Source organism: Vanessa tameamea, chromosome 31 (genome assembly GCF_037043105.1).
Source record: "Vanessa tameamea isolate UH-Manoa-2023 chromosome 31, ilVanTame1 primary haplotype, whole genome shotgun sequence".
Taxonomy (NCBI): domain Eukaryota; kingdom Metazoa; phylum Arthropoda; class Insecta; order Lepidoptera; family Nymphalidae; genus Vanessa; species Vanessa tameamea.
This window is the reverse complement of record NC_087339.1, coordinates 330,598-354,673: the sequence shown is the minus strand read 5'-3', so window position 1 is coordinate 354,673 and position 24,076 is coordinate 330,598. Positions and strand designations below refer to the sequence as shown.

At 35.5% G+C, this 24,076-nt stretch overlaps 1 protein-coding gene across 1 annotated transcript in view; it reads left to right on the top strand.

Moving 5' to 3' along the window:
- The window catches only part of LOC113402768 (uncharacterized), a 36,728-nt gene extending 12,937 nt beyond the window's left edge, over positions 1-23,791 (top strand). The window contains exons 2-5 of the mRNA XM_064220174.1: positions 8,448-8,465; positions 17,517-17,622; positions 20,100-20,195; positions 20,704-23,791. Coding sequence (XP_064076244.1) covers positions 8,448-8,465; positions 17,517-17,622; positions 20,100-20,195; positions 20,704-23,717 — 3,234 coding nt within the window. The 3' untranslated portion in view covers positions 23,718-23,791. The remainder of the gene's footprint in view (positions 1-8,447; positions 8,466-17,516; positions 17,623-20,099; positions 20,196-20,703) is intronic.
- The last annotated feature ends 285 nt before the right edge of the window (positions 23,792-24,076 follow it).

The window sequence follows — 24,076 nt, the reverse complement described above, 5'->3', positions numbered from 1 at the left end:
CAGGTCATTTATCTACATTTGGCGCTAAAATTATGAAACGTTATTTCAATGAAATTTTTAATGTTAAATAGTATACATTAGTTCAGTTAGAATTTCAGTTTGAAGATATTTAGTTATATCGATGGTTTCGAAACACAACATGCGTGAAATGGAATCTAACTTCACCGTATGTGAAAAATGTAATTGTATTCAAATGTCTCGAACGCAGCACCGTAAGTTAGTCACGATTCATTAAGGAATTCAGATACGCTTTTAGTAAATTCAATCACGAGAATCTTCTATCCGAATTCCAGCACTTGAGGTTTGTTTCAAGGTCATAGTCAATTGATCAATTTGCGTCAGACTGGTAAAAGTTTTTTAGGCGTATCCAAATGTAGCTTGCTATAACCTCATTTCAAGACGTGGTGTACCCCAAGGTAGCATTCTATAACCTATCTTCTCTTTGTTCGTTAACATACTAAATTTTTATTTGAGTGTTTCCATCTTTACGCTGATGATTTTAAGCTATATATACACATCACGATATAATATAAAGTGTACGCAATTGCTGTCATCAATTATATACTATCTATAGCATAAACTGATCTAGAAAGTTCGAGAAACATATTAATCCTAATAAATGTCAATCCATAATTAGTCTAATCTTAGTGCCTGTCACTTTTGATGGATTTGTAATCAGTTTCACAGGTGATGTAATGGATTTTTTTAAAATATTTAATTACATTGGCAATAGGGGTTAGTGGCCTCTATCCCGTGTAGACATTGCCACTGTTAGAAATATTAACTAACCTAACATCGCCATTGCTCCACCAGTCTTGGGAACTAAGATATTAATGTCTCTTATACCTGTAGTTCTATTGGTTCACTCACCCGTCAATCCAGAAAACAATAAGTAAAGTTTGGCAGTGGGTGGAACCTATCTGGACGGCCTATTAAAACCTCTACCACTGAGTGGTATTTACATTGAAAGCTTTCTAAGCTACCTTTTTACAGAAGTCAGCTGTGTCAATACCACCACTTTTAGCTGTTCCAATCAGCTTAAACAGGTCCCATTTTAACTCCAATAGTATTAGTATAAACGTATAGTATAACTATTTCCTTCTCTTGTCTCTTAGACGCGTTATCCGTGACTTTTGAGTAAATTGGATTTACTTTGTCTTCACGTACCTGCATGTATTTATTATAAATATAATTTAAATCTTAGGATTGACTATACAACTATTAATTAGACTTAACGATAAATAGTTCATTTCGAACTGTTGTGTTACCAAAGTAGTCTTCTTTGATTGTTTATCTATCTTTGGAATTTGACCAGTCTCTCAATAATTGCAACTATTATGATAGTCGTCTTCGAGATCTTCATGTTGTGCGCCATTCCTGTCTTCTTCATCAATACCCCCAACACATTGTCGTTTACCTCAGTGTAAACTCATATTACCAATGTTATATCATGCAGATATGTAATTAAACCTTCATGAATATCTCCTTGACATTTTAGATCATCTTATTAACAACTGAACCTTCAACCTTCATTAACACGATCATGTTTTTTCCTTCCTCTTTAAGGTTGGATGACTTGCGACTTATTAGCTTAGGTAGCTTTTATGTAATACTAGCGACCCGCCCCGGCTTCGCACGGTTGTAATGCTGATAATAAATATACCAGAGTATGTCTTTATATATAACGCACAGATTTTTGTCATTAGACAATACAAACTGCTATGTTCTAACATTTTAAATCTGTAATATCTTCTAAAATATTCATTTAAATTACATGCTGTAAAGGGCCAAATTGATCTACATTAAATGCACAATGTATTTAAGGTACTCAATTGGATAAAGATTAATGCTGTTTTGCATAAAATCACTTCGTAAATTAGCCAATACTACTGGTAAAAAGTGAAGGATAACAATTGGTTAGTGTGGGTGATCACTAAGAGATAGACATGTACCAAGAATAAACAGATGAAAGCTATTTTCAAATTAAGATGACAGATCCACACATACTAATAAAAGTTTAATTAAATCATTTAAAGTAAACGTCTTTACGTTGTTTTATCAATTGTTCGGACGCATTACAAGTCGACGAGTAACATTCAACGCTCAGCTGTTAGAGAGATCGACGACCTTTCTAAGATGAATTTGAAAGTGTATCAAAATATGAAAATCTCTGCGTAGAATGTATGCTATTATCTCAACATATTGTAAACTATATATGTGTGTGTCTGTAAACATTTTTTTATAAGTGACTACCTCGTGATTAGCTTTTGCTACTGGTAGGTTTGGTGCAACATTGGTACCAACATATGTAGCCTTTTCCACGGTTTTTTTTTTGTAGCATAAGTGGCAATTGGGCCAGCTGATGGTTACCAACCCACAGACATTGGCGCTGTATAAAATTTAAACCATTTTTTTAAATTGCCAATGCAAAGCCAACTTTTGGAACTGAAATGTTATGTCCTATTTTATTTTATTAAATATATATATTAAATAGAATATATATATGTTCTAGGTGACTACAATTATAATATTAATATGATATATCGAATATGATATTTGAAAAGAAAACGGTGACAATCAACGTATAGACACGAGGAGGGAAGGTAAACTTACCACAAATAGTTTCCGACATCGCAAAGTTAATACATCCTTCCTGCGGGTATTCGCGTCTATAATAAGATTCGACAGTTATTTTTAACTTGGCCTATTGAAAAATCAAAAGCTCATGTCAAAAAAAAACATTGATAAATAAGGTATATAACTTAATACAAGATTATATCAAAGACTAGCTGTGCCCGCGACTTCGTGCGCGTTGTTTGAATTTAAGTTATTTGGATATTGTAGCGTGATTGTATTTTTATTCTATATATAATTCTGAAATAAAAGTAAAGCGTTGTATTTTGTATCTGCCAGATGTTATCTTGTTTCAGTGCTTTGGGCTATTTATATGAAAAGATATTAATACATTCACGAATAAATAAATTAAAACCTTATATAACTAGCTGTGCCCGCGACTTCGCGCGTGTTTGAATTTAACAAAAAAGTTATTGTTGTAGCCTAAGTTATTCCTTATTACATCCGCTATCTGCCAGTGAAAGTACCGTCGAAATCGGTTCAGCCGTTCCAGAGATTAGCCGGAACAAAGAGACAGACAGGCAGACAAAAAATTGTAAAAAATGTTATTTTGGTATATGTACCGTGTATACATATATATGCATTTAGTAAAAGTGGGTTACTTTAATATTACAAACAGACAGTCCGATTTTATTATATGTATAGATAAAAAAGCGTGAATTTAGTATTTATTGTTTACAAGGCCTGTTGATTTTGTTATGAATAAACAGTTCGAACCTACAACCTTTAGGTTAAAATTCAAGCTTCCCAACCACTGGTCCTCATCACCTTAAGCCATTAGGTCATTGGCCCCTCTCCCACCGTCTCTTGAGTATTCTAATGGCTCACATCTCATCGTGACTTAAAACACTAATAGTATCATGAAAAGACATCAACGGTACTAAAACAGTGCCATTTTGAGCTGTTCCTAATGGTTGGAGGCCATTATATTGGCTTCATTTCGTCGCGAATGCGGGCAATACACTAAGGCAAATTTATAAGCTTTGAAAATACTATGACGAGATAAGACCTCGTTGTGTTTTGTTTTAAATGCGTTATAATGTCGTTCAAGCTTTGACAGTCCGAACCAATGATATCGCGTCAACTTAATGTCAAATGTTTATTTTGCTTTACACCTTTTTGGTTGAAATCTCTATTAATATTATAAATGCGAAAATAATTCTGTCTGTTTGTTACGTTTTCGCGGCTAACCAAATTTGATGAAATTTTATTTCAAGTAAGTTTAATCCAGTGGATAGAACGCGTGCATCTTAACCGATGGTTTCGGGTTCAAACCCAGGCAAGCACCACTAAATTGTCATGTGCTTAATTTGTGTTTATAATTCATCTCGTGCTCGACGGTGAAGGAAAACATCGTGACGAAGCCTGCATGTGTCTAATTTCAACGAAATTCTGCCACATGTGTATTCCACCAACCCGCATTGGAGCAGCGTGGTGGAATAAGCTCCGAAAACCTTCTCCTGAAATGGAGAGGAGGCCTTAGCCCAGCAATGGGATATTTACAGGCTGTTATTGTAATTAATCACCAGGGAAAGATAGCCTACTTTTTTATGCATAAAACCTACCGCTGCTCCTAATACGGAAAGCTGCGGGCGAAAACTAGTATCTATAAATGTGTTACAGGTAAATACGTCATATCGGTCATTAGTTCCAATGATAAGATTTCGTTTCTGTATAAGCGTGTTCGAGAATTGCGCGTCAAAAAACATTTCTACAAACACTTTTAGCCGACTTTCTTACTTTTCAATCGTTGTACTTTTAACAACCAGAAGCGAGGTAACAAACAAAAGACTATCACATTCAAATACTGCAAACTTCAATAATAACATCGAGTCAAATCAAGGCTTATGTGACCTTAATGAAATGAAATGAAATATACTTTATTGTACACCACAAACAAAACGAAACACACAGAAATAAAAGTAAAACAAAATTAGTAAAATAAAAATAAAAAATAAAAAAAAACGTAAATTAATCATGGCCGACGGTCTATGTCACCATCGTCCGTACCATACCACCGATAGCAAGCCAAATGTCACGTTACTTCTGATATTTTTCGTCGGGTGATTAATGGCGATGCATAAAAAATCCTTACATATGCATGAAAACTCCTTACAGTACATTATTTGATGGTCTCGTGCGACGAAGGAAAATATTTTAAATCTGTATTTGTCGAATGACAATATCTGACACATGTCAAAATCAAAATCAAGCAGTCACATAAAGCGCTTGAATCGTCATGTTACCGTGTTGAATTAAATGTAATTCTACCGTTTCGGAGAGAAGATTCGGAATATTAAAATTAACCTCGTAAACCCATTCAACAGTCTATTTGAATAAATTATATTAATTATAATTTACAGAGAGCGATTTTTACGTAGTAAAATCACGATGTAAGGTATATTCACCAGTAGAGCTGAGAGTACTGGTTTTCAACAGCCGTGTGACGACATTCTTATAGAGAAAGTATCAGTCAGGTGTCAAATGAAAGTTCAGACACATATATAAATATATACAAAAGTGAGGTCATACGGCCGTCAAATGTAATTTATATATATATATGTAATAAATAGCTTAATTTTTATATAATAAAATTATTACGAATAAATTATTATTTTAAAAATAAAATCTGTAAAAAATTCTGCAATTATAGTTTTGTGATTTGTTTTTTTTTTTTTGGCAATGATGTTAAATCATACAGTTTAGTCTCATAGTAGTTTTAATCTCACTAATATTTATACAAAATTGCGAAATTATTGTTTTATGATTTGTTTTTTTTTTATTGTTTTTTTTGTCAATTATGTTAAATCATACAGTCTAGTCCGTTAAAAGTTTTAATCAAAAGAAATTTAAATTCTATGTCAAAAACAAAACCGGAAGTAACTCTGTCTGTTGCTCTTTTACGGTCAAATCACATAATTGAATTTGATGAAATTAATTAAGAAAGGACGTATGCCTTATACAATGACCGTCTAAAACGCGAGCGAAGTCGCGGGCGCCTAGTCGTACGTCCCGATGTCACAGGTTAAATAGGGTCTACATTTGCATCGTAATTATAATATCATATCTATACATATAATAAAATTGGAGTGTCTGTTTGTAATATTAAAATAACCTTTTTACTAAATGTATGTATACACGGTACACATACCAAAATAACTGTTTTCTTTAATTTTTGTCCGTCTGCTTGTTCCGGCTAATCTCTGGAACAGCTGGACCCATTTTGACGGGACTTTCACTGGCAGATAGCTCAACCAAGCGTTACCATATCTCAGGCAATTTACACAAAACATAATGAATTACACATCTAAACCTTTACGAATCGCTCCGTCCATCAGTAGAGCGTATGAATATCCGCTGCGTGGTATTAATGGCCGGATATGCGGGAGGGATACCGGGGCAACTGCCCTGGGGCCTCAACATGCATCCGACGAGTTAATAAATATTTAGATATAGTTAAATTATAGTAACTATACTAATAACTGTTTTAAAAGTTACAAGTAAATGAATTATAGCTTACTGATTGAAATTAAAATATTCTAATTATTTCAAGATATAATTATTAGGGTATCCACGCCTCTTTTGATCAAAGGCCTCCAGACCTTTAAATCCGACTCTGGTGGTATTTGAGTTTAGCGTACGGATAGACAGACGCGCCAGGGACATTGTGTTATTATATAAAAATACATTAATTACAAAAAGCTTATTCAACGCAAGATTATATAGATCAGAAAAAATCGTAGATCTAATACTTCTTGACTTCCTGGTAGGACATATTATATAAATACGTAATTGTATTTAACTAATACAACTTTGTATTTTAAATATTGGAAAAGAGTAAGGGGCCATTCATTTATTAAGTAAGACTATTTTCGCCTGTTTTTGACCCCTTCCCCCCTATTATAAGAAAAAATAAGAATAGGCCGACGTTAATATTAAACAGGGCCTCCCCCCTGTTTAATATTAATTACGTAAGAATCTAAAGGAAAAAATTAATACAAGTTTGGTTTATTTTAATGTTTATGTTTCAAAGAATCAATTTTTTTAAATGAAATATCTTTGCGCATTTTTTTGATCTTACGTAAGAACTATCGAGACTCCTTTCCACCCCCTTGTAAGAAAACATAAGACATGGTCGACCCGTCTCCCCCCTAAATCGTCTTACGTAATAAATGAATGGTTTACCCCTAACTACTGTTTCTAGCCAGTTACTCTCGGTGGAATTTACAATCCGAACCTGTGGTCGGTTCACTTAATATAGTTTGTTAAATGACGATTCAAAAGTGCTTGTAAAAGCCTTCTTGAATAATATGTAATTCGATTTTGATTTTGATAGTATGTTGCGATGCTCGTGCTGGTAACTTTTTCTGGATAAACGTACGGCTTTGAAATTGCACGTGATTATAAATTATTGATTTAACATTAAAATTGACATTTTTCGTTTTTATTTAAATAAGAGATATAAATGTTTGTGTTACTTTCACCAAATCACGATCGACAAAACGACAAATTTCACTTTTAACATGGATACGTTTATATCGATGACGTAATTGAAAACACAAATTAATATTGAGATTATTGATCTCGTTTGGATGTGTTGTATACCACCTATATTTTATATATATGATAAGTCACCATCGCTTACAGACATGGTGCAATGCTGACACTAAATATACTACAGAATGTCTTACAATGTTCACAGTTTTTCAGATATTAGATAATACAAACCGCTATGCCACTGCGTTTTAAATCTGTAATATCTTCGGAAATATTCATTTAAATTACACGCTGTAAAGGGCGCCTTAAACACATTTAATATTGATCTATATTAAATGTGTTTAAGATACTTAATTGGATAAGGATTAATGCTGTATTGCTTAAAATCGCTTCGAAAATAAGCCATTATTTGTCGTAAAATGTAAACGATAAAAAATGGTTATTGTGGGTTAGCCGTAAGATATAGACATATACCATCACGGACTTTTTTGAAGACCTTTTCGAGGTAAACAATACTGTAGTACATTATTTTGATCTATCTCGTAGGGTTCAGCCAGCGTTTGCAATGTAAGAGCAAAAAATATGTTTATTTACGACATCACTTTAGAAAGCTCTAAAATAATCAGTGTTTCTCTACTATAATGTGCATGTATTATACATATAAATCTTTCCTTTCCTCTTGAATCATTCTATCTATTAAGAAAGACCGCATCAATATTTGTTGTGTAATTATAAAGATCTAAGTATACATAGGGACAGACAGCGGTAAGCGACTTTGTTTTATACTGTGTAATGACCCCTTACATCGCCAATGCGTGACCAAGTTTAAGAACTAAGATGTTATGTCTCTCGTGCCTGTAGTGTACAAAACCAGAATAATAACAATAAGTATTACTATTTGGAATAATAATACACTTATCATATCAAAAAAACATTGATAAAAAGGGATATTACTCAATACAAGATTGTATTGGAGATAAAAAAGCATGGACACATTTGTTGAATTCTAGGCAGAATACTTAATTGGCATATTCTGTAATTAAAATGGTGATAAAGAGTAACTGAGTTTCTTGTGGGTTCATCTCGGTAGAATCTACTTTCCGAACCGGTTTCGGTGGTAGTACATTTAATTCAATTGTATCATGACGATTCAAATGTACTTTTATGATTCTAATTGAATAGAGAATATTTTGAATTTTGTTTTACGTGACGCGTGTCTGGACCAAGTAAAGTTCCACGTAGTCGATTCGGTTGATATTTTGCAAACATCTTCAGGTGTATATTTTTTTATTAATTTATACTTTGTTTCTTTACAGATACCGAGATGGGGAACGGTGAGGATCATATTGCCATTTTTTTTTAAGTTGTTACCAAATTGGAGCCGAGATGGCCCAGTGGTTAGAACGCGTGCATCTTAACCGATGATTTCGGGTTCAAACCCAGGCAGGCATTACTGAATTTTCATGTGCTTAATTTGTGTTTATAATTCATCTCGTGCTCGGCGGTGAAGGAAAACATCGTGAGGAAACCTGCATGTGTCTAATTTCAACGAAATTCTGCCACATGTGTATTCCACCAACCCGCATTGGAGCAGCGTGGTGGAATATGCTCCATACCTTCTCCTCAAAGGGAGAGGAGGCCTTAGCCCAGCAGTGGGAAATTTACAGACTGTTTATGTTTATGTTATGTACCAAATTGGATAAATATAAGGCTGCAGAACTCTAGGAGCTGGGTTCAAACACAAAGTCGGACCGATAGGAGCTTATTGGGTTTATCACCGAAAACTTCTCAGTAACAGGCCGCGGTCTCGAAGTTGTAATCTGTATAGTCGTTGGTCTTGCATCTGAACTCTTTCTGGTCGCGATATGCCGGCCCATCGGATTGGATGGATGAGAGTGGACCTGTGTTGCACGCACTCTTGCACTGTACTATGTACTCTGTCACGGGCAAACCACTGGACCGAATTTGATAAAATTCTTGTATGGACCGAGCTTGAACCCATAGGCTTTTTGAAGTCTAACAATTGACCTTAAACTAAAAAACGTGTGAGGCCGCGGGCGGCAACTATCGTCCCATAGATATGCAATCCAAATTGCAAACCTGCTTTTTCGAAGTCGTTTTCAAAAACAGTTTTCACTTTTAACCGGCTGCGTAGTTGATGCGGTTTGTAATAAACATGAGCGTATAATTAACAGCCATTAAAAAAGTCACCTGAGGTTCTGTAGATACGGAACACGACACAGACCTACATACGCGGACACTTAATGCGTTCTTAATGGACATTAGCTGTTAAGTATGTTTGTATGTTGTATATCTTATGAGATGTTAATTACTAAGCGAATGCTCGTTTTTAATACTAAGTATTCTTGACGGAATTTCTAATACGAAGGACGATTTCAAGAGCAAGTTTATTTCGTTATAAATATAACATGTCGGAAGGTCGTCACGATTGTAATCACCTTTCGCATCAGACATGGTAATACTATCGACTTATGACGCAACGTAACGCAACGCAAAGTAACGCAACGCAAAGTAACGCAAACATAATAGTTGTCTATACATAATTTGGTTTACATTAAGCACAATAATCACAATAATTCAATCACATTTAGCAACAGCAACAACAGAGGAATACGACCCTGTCGACTCTGCGCTGGTCCCGAAGTTTCGTTAGAGCGAACTTCCACGCCATCTGTCGGGCAACTGCGCACTTTGTCCCTTTAAAAGTCAAATCAGCGCCTTTTTATTATTATTATATATTGACGACCTCCGTGGTCGAGAGTAGTGTGTACACCGGTTTTCATGGGTACGCCTCTCCGAGGTCCCGGGTTCGATTCCCGGCCGAGTCGATGTAGAAAAAGTTCATTAGTTTTCTATGTTGTCTTGCGTCTGGGTGTTTGTGGTACCATCGTTACTTCTGATTTTCCATAACACAAGTGCTTTAGCTACTTACATTGGGATCAGAGTAATGTATGTGATGTTGTTCAATATTACCACTGCCCATAGACAGTGGTACTTTAAGTAAGAATTACCATTCCTTTCTTCGTCAATTGATATTCCTTTCTTAGATAGATGTAATGACCTTTCAGACTGGCACAACGATGCTAAGTATTTCTGATTTGCGGTAGAATTTTTAGCACACAAATTCGAACTCAAGTTATCGCCTGCGATTTTGCTCGTGCTTTAGGGGCTGTTCTTTGGTTTTAGGCATAAAAAGCAGTATGTCCTTGGGGTTCATGCTTCATACCCAACTTCATCAAATTCGATTCAGTGGTTTGGCCTTGAGAGAACAACAGACAGAATTACTTTCCAATTTATAATCTTATATTATAAAAAGCGAAAAACTTTTATGTCCCAGTCATTATGAGACGATGGGCTGCATATGAAAATTAATATTTTAGTTTATTAATTTTTTATTCATGGTTTTGTTTTTTTTTTTGTTTTGTAACTTGAAATTTTGATTAGTCTTTTATTTGTTTTTTTTTTGTGCTTTAATGTATATGTTGCCTTACTGTTCATGCAGTTATCACCTGTAATTGAGGTACCACTTCTTTTATTTTTTTTATTTTATGAACTGTGTGCTGTCATGTATCAGTGTGTACTTTGTTGGTGATCAAATAAATAAATAAATAAATAAAAATCGATTATGGTCTCATTTTGAAAAGCTCCAGCCGTTGATGTGAAAAATCAAAGAGCATTCTTGATTGCAATTTACTAAATTGTTACGATTTAACAGATAATTAATTTTAGAGACCGAAAAAAAGTTACTGGCCGCTTAGAGAGCGGTACTACGTCTAACTAACTGAACTCATGTATACTATTTGATATTAAAAAAAAAAAAACATTTAAAAGAGGTTTCATTATTTCGGCGTCAAATGTAGACGAGTGATTTACAGTTTACAATGATACACTAAATACAATTATTGTATACACTAATATACACTAGACTATATCTATGTCTTTCCTTAGAGTCTAAGCTTGGTTCGTAAAAAATTACATCAAATTCGATTCAAACAGACAAAGTTTATTTCGCATTTATAAGATATAGATATAAGTACAGATAAATAAACATTTCACATCGGATCTCTTAAATCGAAGTGCAATTATCCACTTTTGAAAGTCGGGGTCTTCGGCCATAAAACAAGAAACATTACGTCTTCCTGTTCAATTATTACTTTCTACTGACATTCGTAATAACAAGTTGCTCGATTACGTTTCAGATGAACGTGATGCGTTTTATTAATATTATGATTATGATAGGCTATCTGACAATGCAAAAAATAAAGTGTCAATTAATGTAATCAGTATATGTTATGTGATTAAAAATGGTTATTTATTATAGAAAGTTGAAAATAACAATTAATTTATTCAAAAATCCATAAATAAAAATGCATTTTTTTAAACGTTTGTCACAAAACGCTCCTGATTGGTCGCGTTTGTGCTTGTTAACCTCGTTTGCCTGTTGTGTGTGGATTATATGTACCATAGATTACAATACAGGCAAGCGAAGTACCGACCCCATTGCAGCGCCATCTTGTCAAAGTAGCATTTTCGCGCATGTCAAATAGCCTAATACCAGTTGCCATATATTGAGGTCACAAACACCCATAGACAATGGTGCCGTAAACTAACCTAACATCTCCCTCATTACACGCTACGAAACGCTAATTAAAAGAAAATTCTCGAAACTAATCAATTACGAATATAAGTACCAATTATTATAATTAAAAAAAAAACAAACTACATAGTATAAAACAAAGTCGCTTGCCGTCTGTACGCTTAGATCTTTTAAACTACGCAACGGATTTTAATAGTTTCAACAATAAAAATAGTGATTCAAGAGAAAGGTTTATATCTATAACACACGCATATTATAATAGAGAAAAGCCGAGAATTTCAACTTTCATAGCCGGAAATAAACCGAGAAAATTTATTTTTGTGTTCTTGTAATATTAAAGTTGTATAACTGTTTATTAAATTTAAATAAAACATCACAATAATTACTTCACACTTAAAATATCAATCAAACGGTTACAATTTAGTTCGCGACATCTAAGTCAACTCAACAATATTATTATTTAATATTAACTTTTCCAATGATTCATCTCGATCCTCCAATTCCCGTCGCAGACTACATAACTGTTACGTCATTCCCGCCAAAAACGTAAAGATGGCGCCTCGACCTCGACCCCGCTCAAGGATTGGCTGTGATTGCTCGTGTCGTATGATGCAACATTTTTTTTACATTAACAGCCTGTAAATTTACCACTGCTTGGCTAAGGCATCCTCTCCTTTTGAGGAGAAGGTTTGGAGCATACTCCACCACGCTGCTCCAATGCGGGTTGGGAAAATACACATGTGGCAGAATTTCGTTGAAATTAGACACATGCAGGTTTCCTTGCGATGTTTTCTTTCACCGCCGAGCACGAGGTGAATTATAAACACAAATTAAGCACATGAAAATTCAGTGGTGCTTCGAAATTTCAAAATCATCGGTTAAGATGCACGCGTTCTAACCACTGGGCCATCTCTGCTCGATGCAACATTATAATATACTAACTTTGAATGTATTCATGACAATAAACGTAACAATTCAAATAATATTTAAAATTATCACTAAACTATTCCGCCCCTTTTTCCGATATATATTGTACTAGCGACCCGCCCCGTCTTCGCGCGGTTGCAATGCTGACACTAAATATACTACAGAATGTCTTACAACGTTCACAGTTTTTCAGTCGTTAGACAATACAAACCGCTATGTCCCTGCGTTTTAAATCTGTAATATCTTCAAAAGTATGCATTTAAATTACATGCTGTAAAGGGTCATATCGATCTATATTACATGCACAATATTTTTAAGGTACTTAATTGGATAAGGAATAATGCGGTATTGCTTAAAATTGCTTCGAAAATAAGTCATTATTTCTCGTAAAAAGAAAAGGATAAAAAATGTTGTTGTGGGCTATCCTTAAGAGATAGACGTATACCATCGCGGACTTTTTTGAAGACCTTTTTAAGTTGTACAATACAGTACATTATTTTGATCTATCACGTAGGGTTCGGCCAGCGTTTGATGTTAGCGCAAAAATGTGTTTATGTATGACATCACTTCAGAAAACTCTAAAATTATCAGTGTTCCTCTGCTATATTGTGCATGTATTATACATATAAACCTTCCTCTTGAATCGATCTATCTATTAAAAGCCGCATCAAAATCCGTTGTGAAATTTTAAAGATCTTATCAGACAGCGGTAAGTAACTTTGTTTTATACTATGTAATGATAATGATGATTTATTGTGAATAAGTCCCCATTGAGTTCACCGTAGCTCTGCACGAAATTATTACTTGAACACACACTTACTGAACGCACCCGTAAACGTCTAACATGACCGCCCGTTGAACTGTCATCTCATTGAATTTTACGGATTTAATATCGAAATATCTCGATTTTAACGATCCATAATCGTGGATATGTTTCGATCGGGTCCATCGTAGACCTGTACGAAGTTATTAATATATGTATACATTATCAATGGTAGCACGATTACAATCACAAAGCTCATCTGTCCTCATTCTCACCTCCATTAGGTTAAACACTAAAAACCCACTTATAACGACATTGTCTTTCAAAACTGTAACAATGTTAGTTCCCAGAGTTCTTATCAATAGTCGGAAATATTATACCACTTATAACTAGTTAAAACCAGTTCTCGTTCATGTTAACTAGTAAAAAAAGCTTTTAGTAGTTCCGATTCGAAGAAAATAAATTGATTAGTGAAATATATACTTTGTACAGCGCCAGCAAGCGGTGTTCTGGCGAACCCCGTCACGTAAACGTGTTGTGTAAGTGGTTAAACCTGTGTATGAACTCTTTCCGGTATGTCGGATTTGCAATTCCACTGGGTTATAATGCTGACCGTATCGAGCGTCCTGCTTTGTGCACACGCTTGATACTATATACCTGCGTAGTTGGCTGGTCTCCCTTGCAATTGGAAACCGCGGCGGTATTGATCTGGAGGATCACCGATTCCAATCTTGTAATATTAAAATAAACGTTTTTTACTAAATGCATATGTATGTATACACGGTACCACCGGTTTGGGCCGAAACTCGACGCTCGAGCTATTAGGAAGGCACTATTAATTTAAAAACATTATTAATTTAAAAATATAAATTTATTGGTTATTATTAACAGAGATCTAGTGGCAATTTCTAAATCGACCAATCAGTATGGTCTTAAAATAAGCACTACCAAGTCACAAGTCATTGTTATTGGCAGCCCAGCTATGACTGCAAGAATTGATTGGGCGAACATTCCCCAAGTTGTATACAACGGCACTAATTTATCTTACTGCTCAACAGTTAAAGACCTTGGCATACATCTTGACCGAACACTTCCCTGGTCAGAACATTTAACTGAAATTAGTAAGAAAACATACGCGTCATTGAACTCCTTGCGACGTCTACAAAAAGTATTACCAATTCCTACCAAAACTATGTTAGCAAACTCCCTTCTACTATCTTTTCTCGATTACGCGGACGCAAGCTATCTTAATCTAACCGAGGACCAGCTTAATAAACTTGAGCGATTACTAAATCTAGCTATTCGGTTTATTTTCGGTCTCCGAAAGTATGACCATGTTTCAGAATTTCGTTCAAAGATCAAGTGGCTCCCTATACGCCGTCGCCGAAACTTGCATACTCTCTCTCTTCTGTACTGTGTGTTGTTTAATCCGACCGCTCCTTGTTATTTGAAGGAGAAATTCGAATTTCTTGGAGATCAGTCAAGTATACGATCATCACGAAGCCTCATCCTAAAACTGCCTACCTATAGCAGTAAATATTATAAGCAGTCCTTCACTGTGCAGGCAATAACACTTTGGAACAACTTACCGCTAAGCATAAGACAATCTAAATCGTTACAAATATTTAAAAATTCTCTGAAGAAATTCTATTTGGACACTAATAATGATGACATTTGAGATACAGTTATTTAATATCCTATTATACTTTCTATTATATTTATTAATAATATTATATATATTTTTTTTTATTACATATACTATATAGATATATGTATGTATATATGATTTATTTATGAATATCTTTAATCTGCTTTATATTCTATTTATTAGTATTTTTTGTATTTATGTATTTGCTATATTTATTGAGTTGTATTCGTTATTATTTCATAATGTAAGTTTTTACTGCACCACCATATTGCCGTCTTCCATACACATTATCCTTCTAACCCAAAGGTTGTCTGGAAGAAATGGCTTATAAGCCATAAGACCGCCTTTTGCTTGGCCAATTTTCTTTTAAAGAAAATATATTTTGTATCTTTATGTATATTTGGTGTGCAATAAAGAGTTAGATAAATAAATAAATAAACTAGCTGTGCCCGCGACTTCGTGCGCGTTGTTTGAATTTAAGTTATTTGGATATTGTAGCGTAATCTCTGGAACGGCTGAACCGATTTCGACGGGACTTTCACTGGCAGCTAGCGGATGTAATAAGGAGTAACTTAGGCTACTTTTATTTTAGAATTATATATAGAATAAAAATAAAATCACGCTACAATATCCAAATAACTGAAATTCAAACAACGCGCACGAAGTCGCGAGCACAGCTAGTTCAATATAAAAGTAGTTACAAATGTGTTACGATTATGAAAAGCGCCAACATCGGGGGTCGCCTGAACTTTTTAACCTGTAAAGAGGTTATACACGAAGGTGGAAAAAGAACAGCCTAGACAAATGAAACACCTACCTGTGATATCTGTCTGAACTCTAAAAAGCTATGTGTCGATAAATCTTTTCCCATCACTACGTAAACTAGATTGTTCAAGAGCGTGCGAAAGGTGAAAGTATTTTTTTTTTAATTCGTTGACCTGCGAATGTTAGCTGGGACGTTACATCTCGTGTGTGACTGTAGCATTATTTAGTTGAAACTCTCAGACTGAAAATGAGTGATCATATCTGTACGAATAGATGACAAGGCGCTTATAGTAATTTCTAAATGAAAATTAATAAAATATACATTAAACTTATACTTTGTATAATACTGCGTTTGGGAGGTCTTAGTATTTTTATTTATTTATTTAACTAGCGACCCGCGCCGGCTTCACACGGGTGAAACGTTCAGTTTTTCAGTCGTTAGACAATACAAACCGCTATGTCCCTGCGTTTTAAATCTGTAATATCTTCGAAAATATACTTTTAAATTACATGCTGTAAAGAGCCATATTGGTCTATATTAAATTAACAATATATTTATATAAACCTTCCTCTTGAACCAATCTATCTATTTAAAAAAATCACATCAAAATCCGCTGTGTAATTTTAAAGATCTAAGCATACACAGGGACAGACAGCGGTAAGCGACTTTGTTTTATACAATGTAATGACTTTTGAGTCTCCAACTAAAGATACACACTAAATACATTTTTTTTTAATCAGACAATATAAGGGTTACTAATTGTGGGCTCCTTCAATTATAGGAGACCACAGCGTGATGCGAAAATAACTATGTTACCTCTTCACTCTTTAACCGCTGAATCGATTTAGATACGATTTCGTATGGAGATAGTTGAGTCCTGTTCAAGGACATATATATATATATATTCGATATTTAAAGAGTTTTTTCGTTAAAACGAATATGCCAATCTGTAAAATTAAAAATAGAGTAATTAAAGTTAAGTTAGTTAGTACTTATAATATTACGTTATCATTTCTATTATTAACGCCGATCGTAACTAATTTTATTCATTGAGAAGCTTTTTCTGTATTGGGATTAGGTGAAATATTTGTATATATTTCACGCGGGTAACGTCGCAGGTTCAGCTAGTTATGTTTTTTCTTTAATTTTACTTTTTTGTCTAATTTTGTTACATGCACTTTTATTTTTAAATTTATTTATTTTAAGTGAATATACATTTTATTTATATTGTACTGTATTAAAGAACGATTTAACAAAAACCCTATTGGATTTATCCGTACATCGGTATCCGTTGTCAACACTTATAGACTTAAAACTATACAATAATAACAAAGTAAAATATAAAAGGAACAAAAAGCAGGTACATAGCAAATAAATAATGTTACAGTTAGTTGTTTGATTTTTATTTTCTATAGGACGGTGATAAGTGAATAGTCCCCGTGACTATACATTCAATAAAAAAGGAAAGCAGCAATGCCTATTACCTTTTATAAGGAATTACAAATATTCCTATTCACTCCAATTGGGCTTAAAGATTCTGCTAGGAGTACGGATGGAGGGCCTAAGGTCAGGGTCCAACCTGTGACTTTTTAAATCGCGATGGCTTGTTCGAATTTTTTTTTGAATAACATTTTTCTGATTCTCTTTAATTTTCTTATTCCAGTGGGCGGTGGTCTTGCTGGCGGTGCTGGTGATCGCTGAAGACAGTCCACCCGGCCTGGTCAACAAGGAGAACGAACAGGATCTAGTCGCTGAAGCATCACAATCTGGTATTTCCTCTCATTTATAATAAATAAATAAATAAAATTAAAATAAATATTTATTGCCGACTGAACCGTCTACCGAAGAGGACGAGCTATCTTTGCGAAATATATGTCACAAATGTCAACGCAAATACTTACACAATTTTTTCACTCTAATAATCCGATGGGACAATCAATCCTAGGCGACTGGAAAGAGCTTACTTCCAAGGCCAATCCTTTACGTGCTTAGGAGGCACTCGTCAACACCCCGACACAAGGACTGCGGAAAAATCGACGGAAATCCCAGTAACTTTTATTCGCTCGACTCAGGGTTTCAAATCAGGTAAAAAATGCACTGTTTCTTGTAAATATATTAGGCATAGTTTATTTATCCATACTTATACTATAAATGTTTAGGTTTATAGACATTTATTGTGTTTGTTGGTGTATTAACGGCTGCTTCACAATATATTTATGATAATATAATGTTTATACAGAAGAATATACAAAAGTATTCCATAAAAGCTGATATACATACTATTAATACAAGAAATAAGAATAAACTTGTAACCCCTGCTTTCCGTTTGCATACGGTACAGAGAACGTTTTTGGGCAATGGTATACGCATATATAATAAGATACCGGGAAATGTAACCAATTTACCATTTACGAAATTTAAAAAGTTTATTAAGACTATATTAACAAATAAATATTATTATTCATTAAAAGAGTACTTTTTAGAAAAAATCGCCTGCTTTTAGGCTCGGGTTCCATCACAGGACACTAATTATTGTAAAAAACAGCATTGTAAATCTGTTTATTTGAAAGGACAACTATGCGAGTTTCTTGCTGTTTCTTCCCGCTGGAGGCTGCTTTCCGAAACTGTGGTAGTATTTAACTATCGACGATTCAAAAACGCTTCATTGTGAAGTTTACTTGAATAAAATTGATGATTTGATGAGATTGAAAGTGTAATCACAGGCACAAGAGACATAACATCTTAGTTCCCAAGGTTGGTGGCGCATTGGTGATGAAAGGAATGGTTAACATTTCTTACAGTGCCTTTGTCTATGGGCGGTGGTGACCACTTACCATCAGGTGGCCCATATGCTCGTACGCCAAACAATGACATAAAAAAAATATATATATTCTTACAATTTTTTTTTACAGTGGATGTAATTAGCCAGTTTGGTCTTAAATGCGTTAAATTAGTTTACATTTTTTTATGTGAGCAGGTACCTATTTTATTATAAAGTTGCGCTCCTTCGTATGTAAGGGTTTTTTTAAATGCAAAAGTCTGTCTGTTGTTCTTTCAAATCATTAAACCGAATTTGTTGAAAATCGGTACGAAGCTTGAACACCAAGGAAAGACAAAGATTACTTATTATGCCTTAAACTTAACGACCAACGGCTAAGGCCGCTGTCTGTCCCTATGTATACTTAGATCTTTAAAGTTACACAACGGATTTTGATGCAATTATTTTAATAGATAGTTAGATTCAAGAGGAAGGTTTATATGTATATAATACATGCACAATGTAGTAGAGAAACACTGATAACTTTAGAGGCTTCTGAAGTGATGTCGTAAATAAACACATTCAGATCAATATGGTTCTTTACATCATGTAATTTAAATGAATATTTTCAAAGATATTACAGATTTACAACGCAGTAACATAGCGGTTTGTATTGTCTAATGGCTGAAAAACTGTGAACGTTGTAAGACATTCTGTAGCATATTTAGTATCAGCATTGCACCCGTGCGAAGCCAGGGCGGATAGCTAGTTTAGCAATAAAGAAAAATAACTGCTCTCAATCTATATAATTCTGCTATACGACTATATGTCACTGAGCTCCTTTACAACTGGACCGATTTTGATACGGTTATTGTGTGCAGGAGTGGGAGGATTAGATCGGACCGGGTAGGTCATGATGCGATCGAAATTCAAAATCTCATTTCAACCATTTGAAGTCGTGACTGCTAAAACAAAGTACAATATTATTTGTTGAGCCAACTAACTTAGAAAATTTTTTATCGCAAAGACATTCGCTTGATATTCTACCTAGTTATGATTCCATTAGAATTACAAATGTCCAAATATTTGAAAATACTAACAAAACCCAAGGCCGTGCCAGCATGGAATACACTTTTAAAATTCCCGTAGATTCCTTAGAGGGAGTTATTTTTCTATAACTTTAAATCAGCCCAAACGGGAATCATCCCAAGCAATAATAATTTTCCAAATCGATCCGTAAATGACGGAGATCAGCGGTAACCAAGATAGTAAAATATTTTTTTTTTGAGATATAAGGTTAAGGTTAAGGTTAAGCGATGCCGTCGCGTGTTGCATATCGAGAGAGAGTATAACCACGCGCATGCGCGTTGTGAGGCGTGCAGTACAACCTTATTGATAACCGCCTTCTTAATTCGAATCTGGTTAAAAAAGTATCATCTGTCAAGTAATTGACAATCATATCTTTAACAAACGTTTTGTAATTTCCAGGTGCGCAGGCGCAGAAACGAGAAGGAGGTTTATCAAATTCCTACGGAGAGCCGTTACCCCCGGATGCGTATGGACCACCATTGAACATACCTAGTGGTGGGTAGTTAAATAATTCCTTACATTTTGTTAAATAAATAATTATGATAATCAGTATTGTTGTGTTCCGGTTTGACCGGTTAGTGTTAGTGTAATTACCGGCACGCACATCTTAGGCACAAGGGACGTAACATCTTAGTCCCCTTATCATTTTTTAAAGCGTCAACGTCTATGATCCCCGATCGATGGGGACCATTTACTACCAAGTGGGGCAAATTGTGCTCGTCCAAAATTACCTGTAAATAAAATTATAAAAAAAAATACTTCCTACTTATATCTGTATGTTTGGCATAACCGGTAGTATTTCCATTGAACTATTGTTATAAACCTACCGGGTGTGTACTGTCGGTCACGTGTCTTCGTTATTCTCACTAGAAGTCATGTAGTTTAAGAAATACCAAACAATAGCGCGATTCAGCATACAACTAACGCCATCTAGTGAAGAAAAATAGCAGTCGATATAATAATGAGAGTTGTATGAAAGTTAATAATATATATTTTTTTTCAGATTTACCGCATCCTGCTCCCGTTTATGGAGTACCAGATACACCATCATTTTTAGAAACACCTCCAGGTGCATACGGCCCACCATCTCCGGTCGTATTCCCGAACCAGAACTATGAAGGGCCCCCACCACCTATCGGTAAACCCAAGCCAGTTTACGGGCCACCAAAATACCATTCAAACAAACCAAAACAAACATATGGACCACCGAAACCGATTTATGGCCCACCTAAGAAGAACTATGGTCCTCCAAAACAAACCCTTCCAAAACCAACATATGGGGTACCTTTTAAGCCACCGAAGCTATCTTTCCCGAAGCCTGTTTACGGAGTACCAAAACCAGTATACGGAGCACCTAAACCTGTGTATGGACCACCAAAGATCAGCTATGGGCCGCCCTTACTAAATGTGCAAAGTTTCCCTGAATTACCAGTGTCTTTACCGCAAAATCTAGGCACAGTTACTGCAAGTATTGGTAACATTGGAACGGGTGTGGGAAGTATAAGCACTATTGGAACCAACTTTGGAAGTTTAGAAACAAGTGTTGGAACAAGCATTGGAACCAATTATGATGTAGGATTAAATCTTCCAGCTCCAATATACGGCACTCCAATCACTAGCTTACCAGGAAACTTGAAACCTAATTTCCCCATACCAGCAGACACTTATGGACCTCCAGGACACCCTCTTGGCCCTATTGGACCAAATGACCAGATAGTGGTACAAGACTTTGGTAGCATCGGCCATTATGGACCACCACAGCCAGACCCCAACCCAAGACCACCCCATCCAGGTATACCAGCACCACCAACACCTCCCCACGTTCTATACGACGGATGGAAACCAATTCCTGGTATTTCAAAACCATTGTTCGATAATATTGAAAATGTACACACGATACAAACCATTCAAAATATTGGACACAGCAATGGACATATTGAAATTTTAGACCAATACGGACCCCCACCACCGTTAGTCCAAGAAGTGAGCATCAACTTAGACGGACATTCCCTACCGGATATCAACCAAGACGCACACTTTTCCGGTGCACAAATATCATCTGGCTATTCAACGGTTCATCAAGATGCTTTAGCAAACATCGATTTGAACGCAATCGTCGGTGGAGACTCTAATCACATTGACCAATCGAAGACGGTCTTCGAAGCACATTACACCGAAAATAATAACCCACAGTCCGATTTCACATTCATACAATCCTCTATACCTGAAAAGGCAATTTTTGACTCATACGGTGCTCCACCTTTAGACTCACTGTCCAATGGTCCCTATCCTCCATCACATAGACAACAAGGAGCCAAAGGCCTCATACCACCATCAGGTATATATGGAGTTCCACCAGGTAACCAATACGGCGCTCCACCGAAACCGTTACCAGCTAATCTACCTATACCCTATGGATCATTTTCAGGTGGTGGTCACGCTATTCATACCGGTGGTCATTCACCAAGACATCCTATTAAGTTCAGAGATTCAGTACCCGAAGGTTTAATTCAGCAGATCGGCCAAATATCCCACCATAAAGACTCCCATGGAATTGATCATGTGAAACAAGGCCCCGCGTATTTACCACCACCGATTCGTGAGGTCAAAGATTCAAATCATCACTCTGGAAACCATGGATTTAATGGCGTCTCATTTTCTATCGAACCATCGAATCTCTACAGTCTACCACACTCAGGGCAACCGATAAACTTCCAATCCCAGCAACCGAGTAACTTGTATGGTTCACCAATTGATTCGTATTCAGCGCCACTTTTGACCGTCGGAGATCATACAGCTTCTGGGTCTACCAGCAACGCTGTAGCAGCGACAATCGATGGTACTATACTGGCTAATTTATCTAACTTAGAAGCGGCTGCTATTTTAAAGCACTGCCCCTACCACGAAGCTATATTAAAAGCCGCTAAATATGGTGAGAAAATACCTTCAGAATTAGCATCAAGCTATGTCGCAAGTTTGAGTTCACTGGGTTCTGCATTCCACAAGCACCATCAAGAATTATTGTCTTCCCAAAATGTTTTCAACACTCCAGCGGAAGGTAGTGAATCCGTTTCTTACAACACGAAAGATTTATCGACAGCGTCCCATACATTAGTCCAGACGATCTTACCAAATCAAATCGATAACGGAAAGACAGCGAAAACAACTCAAAAAGTAAAATCCATAAAAGATGGCAACAAAAATATTTACAAACAAAATTCTCTATCAGACCAAATTTATCACACATCGGAAAAGATCAAGAATTTGAGCGAAGAAACGAAGCAATTACAACAGAAGATCGTGTCGTCGAGTCAACATTTACATCAAGTAAATGAGCAAATTGGTCAATCAGAAATACCAATTAAAAACAATCAGGCAACGTATTCTGTTCAAATTCAATCAGCTGATGACGGCCGGGGCAAAGGAACATCGCCGTCGATACCTCACGAACAGCTTCTATCAGAAGGATTACTTCAGAGCATATTGCAAGCTATAGAACAACCGTCTCAAGTTAAAAACGAACACCAAAGCCAAACAAAGAATGTTTTTAAGCAATCATCAAATCATCATCAATCAAATCAGAACTCATATCAAACAAATGTAAATTTCGACAGCCTTGACCAAGGATTGGTCCTTCCAGCCGGATATGAACCAGTAGACAGGTCTAAACAACAAAAAGATCAAGAAATACAAAGTACTAACGATATAAAGCATTTATTGCAAAAGGAATCTCATCACCACTTCAACGACTTCAGTCACGGTGACTGTGACCAGCGAGCAGACAATTCCGTCACTCACACGATAGTTGTCCCACCACCGAACGTTGAAAACGTCCAATCTGTTCAAGAAGTCGAAGATAATGATGTAGCTATTTACTTCGGAGAATCAGCAAAAGATAATAGTGAGGAGAAAAATCAAGAACCGGTTACGGAAATATCGGTAGCGACAAGTATAAGTGAGAACGTAGAAAAATATGCCAAAACGCCGGAGTTTGGAGAGAAGATTAAAAAGACGTGAAATTCGTTATTTATATTTTAATCTAGTCTTTATTGAACCAGTGAGCTGACAGTTAAAAACGGAACAAAATTAAAGCCAAGTCGTTTTTTTGTCGATTTTGATTGTTTGCGTCCGATTTCATCCGAATCATTCTTTCGATGTGGCTGATAAATATGTGAAAAAATGCATTTAATTCAATAAGGGACAGATTAATAAAAAAAGAAATTCCGCCGTTTTTCGAATTATATTCAAAGTTTAGCATGAATCTTTTAAATGTCAAAAGTAATGTTGCTAGTTGAATTAACTTAATTGTAAATAATAATGTTACTCTTACGACTGTTTGATAAATGTCGGTAATATTATTTTCATGCAAATTACGC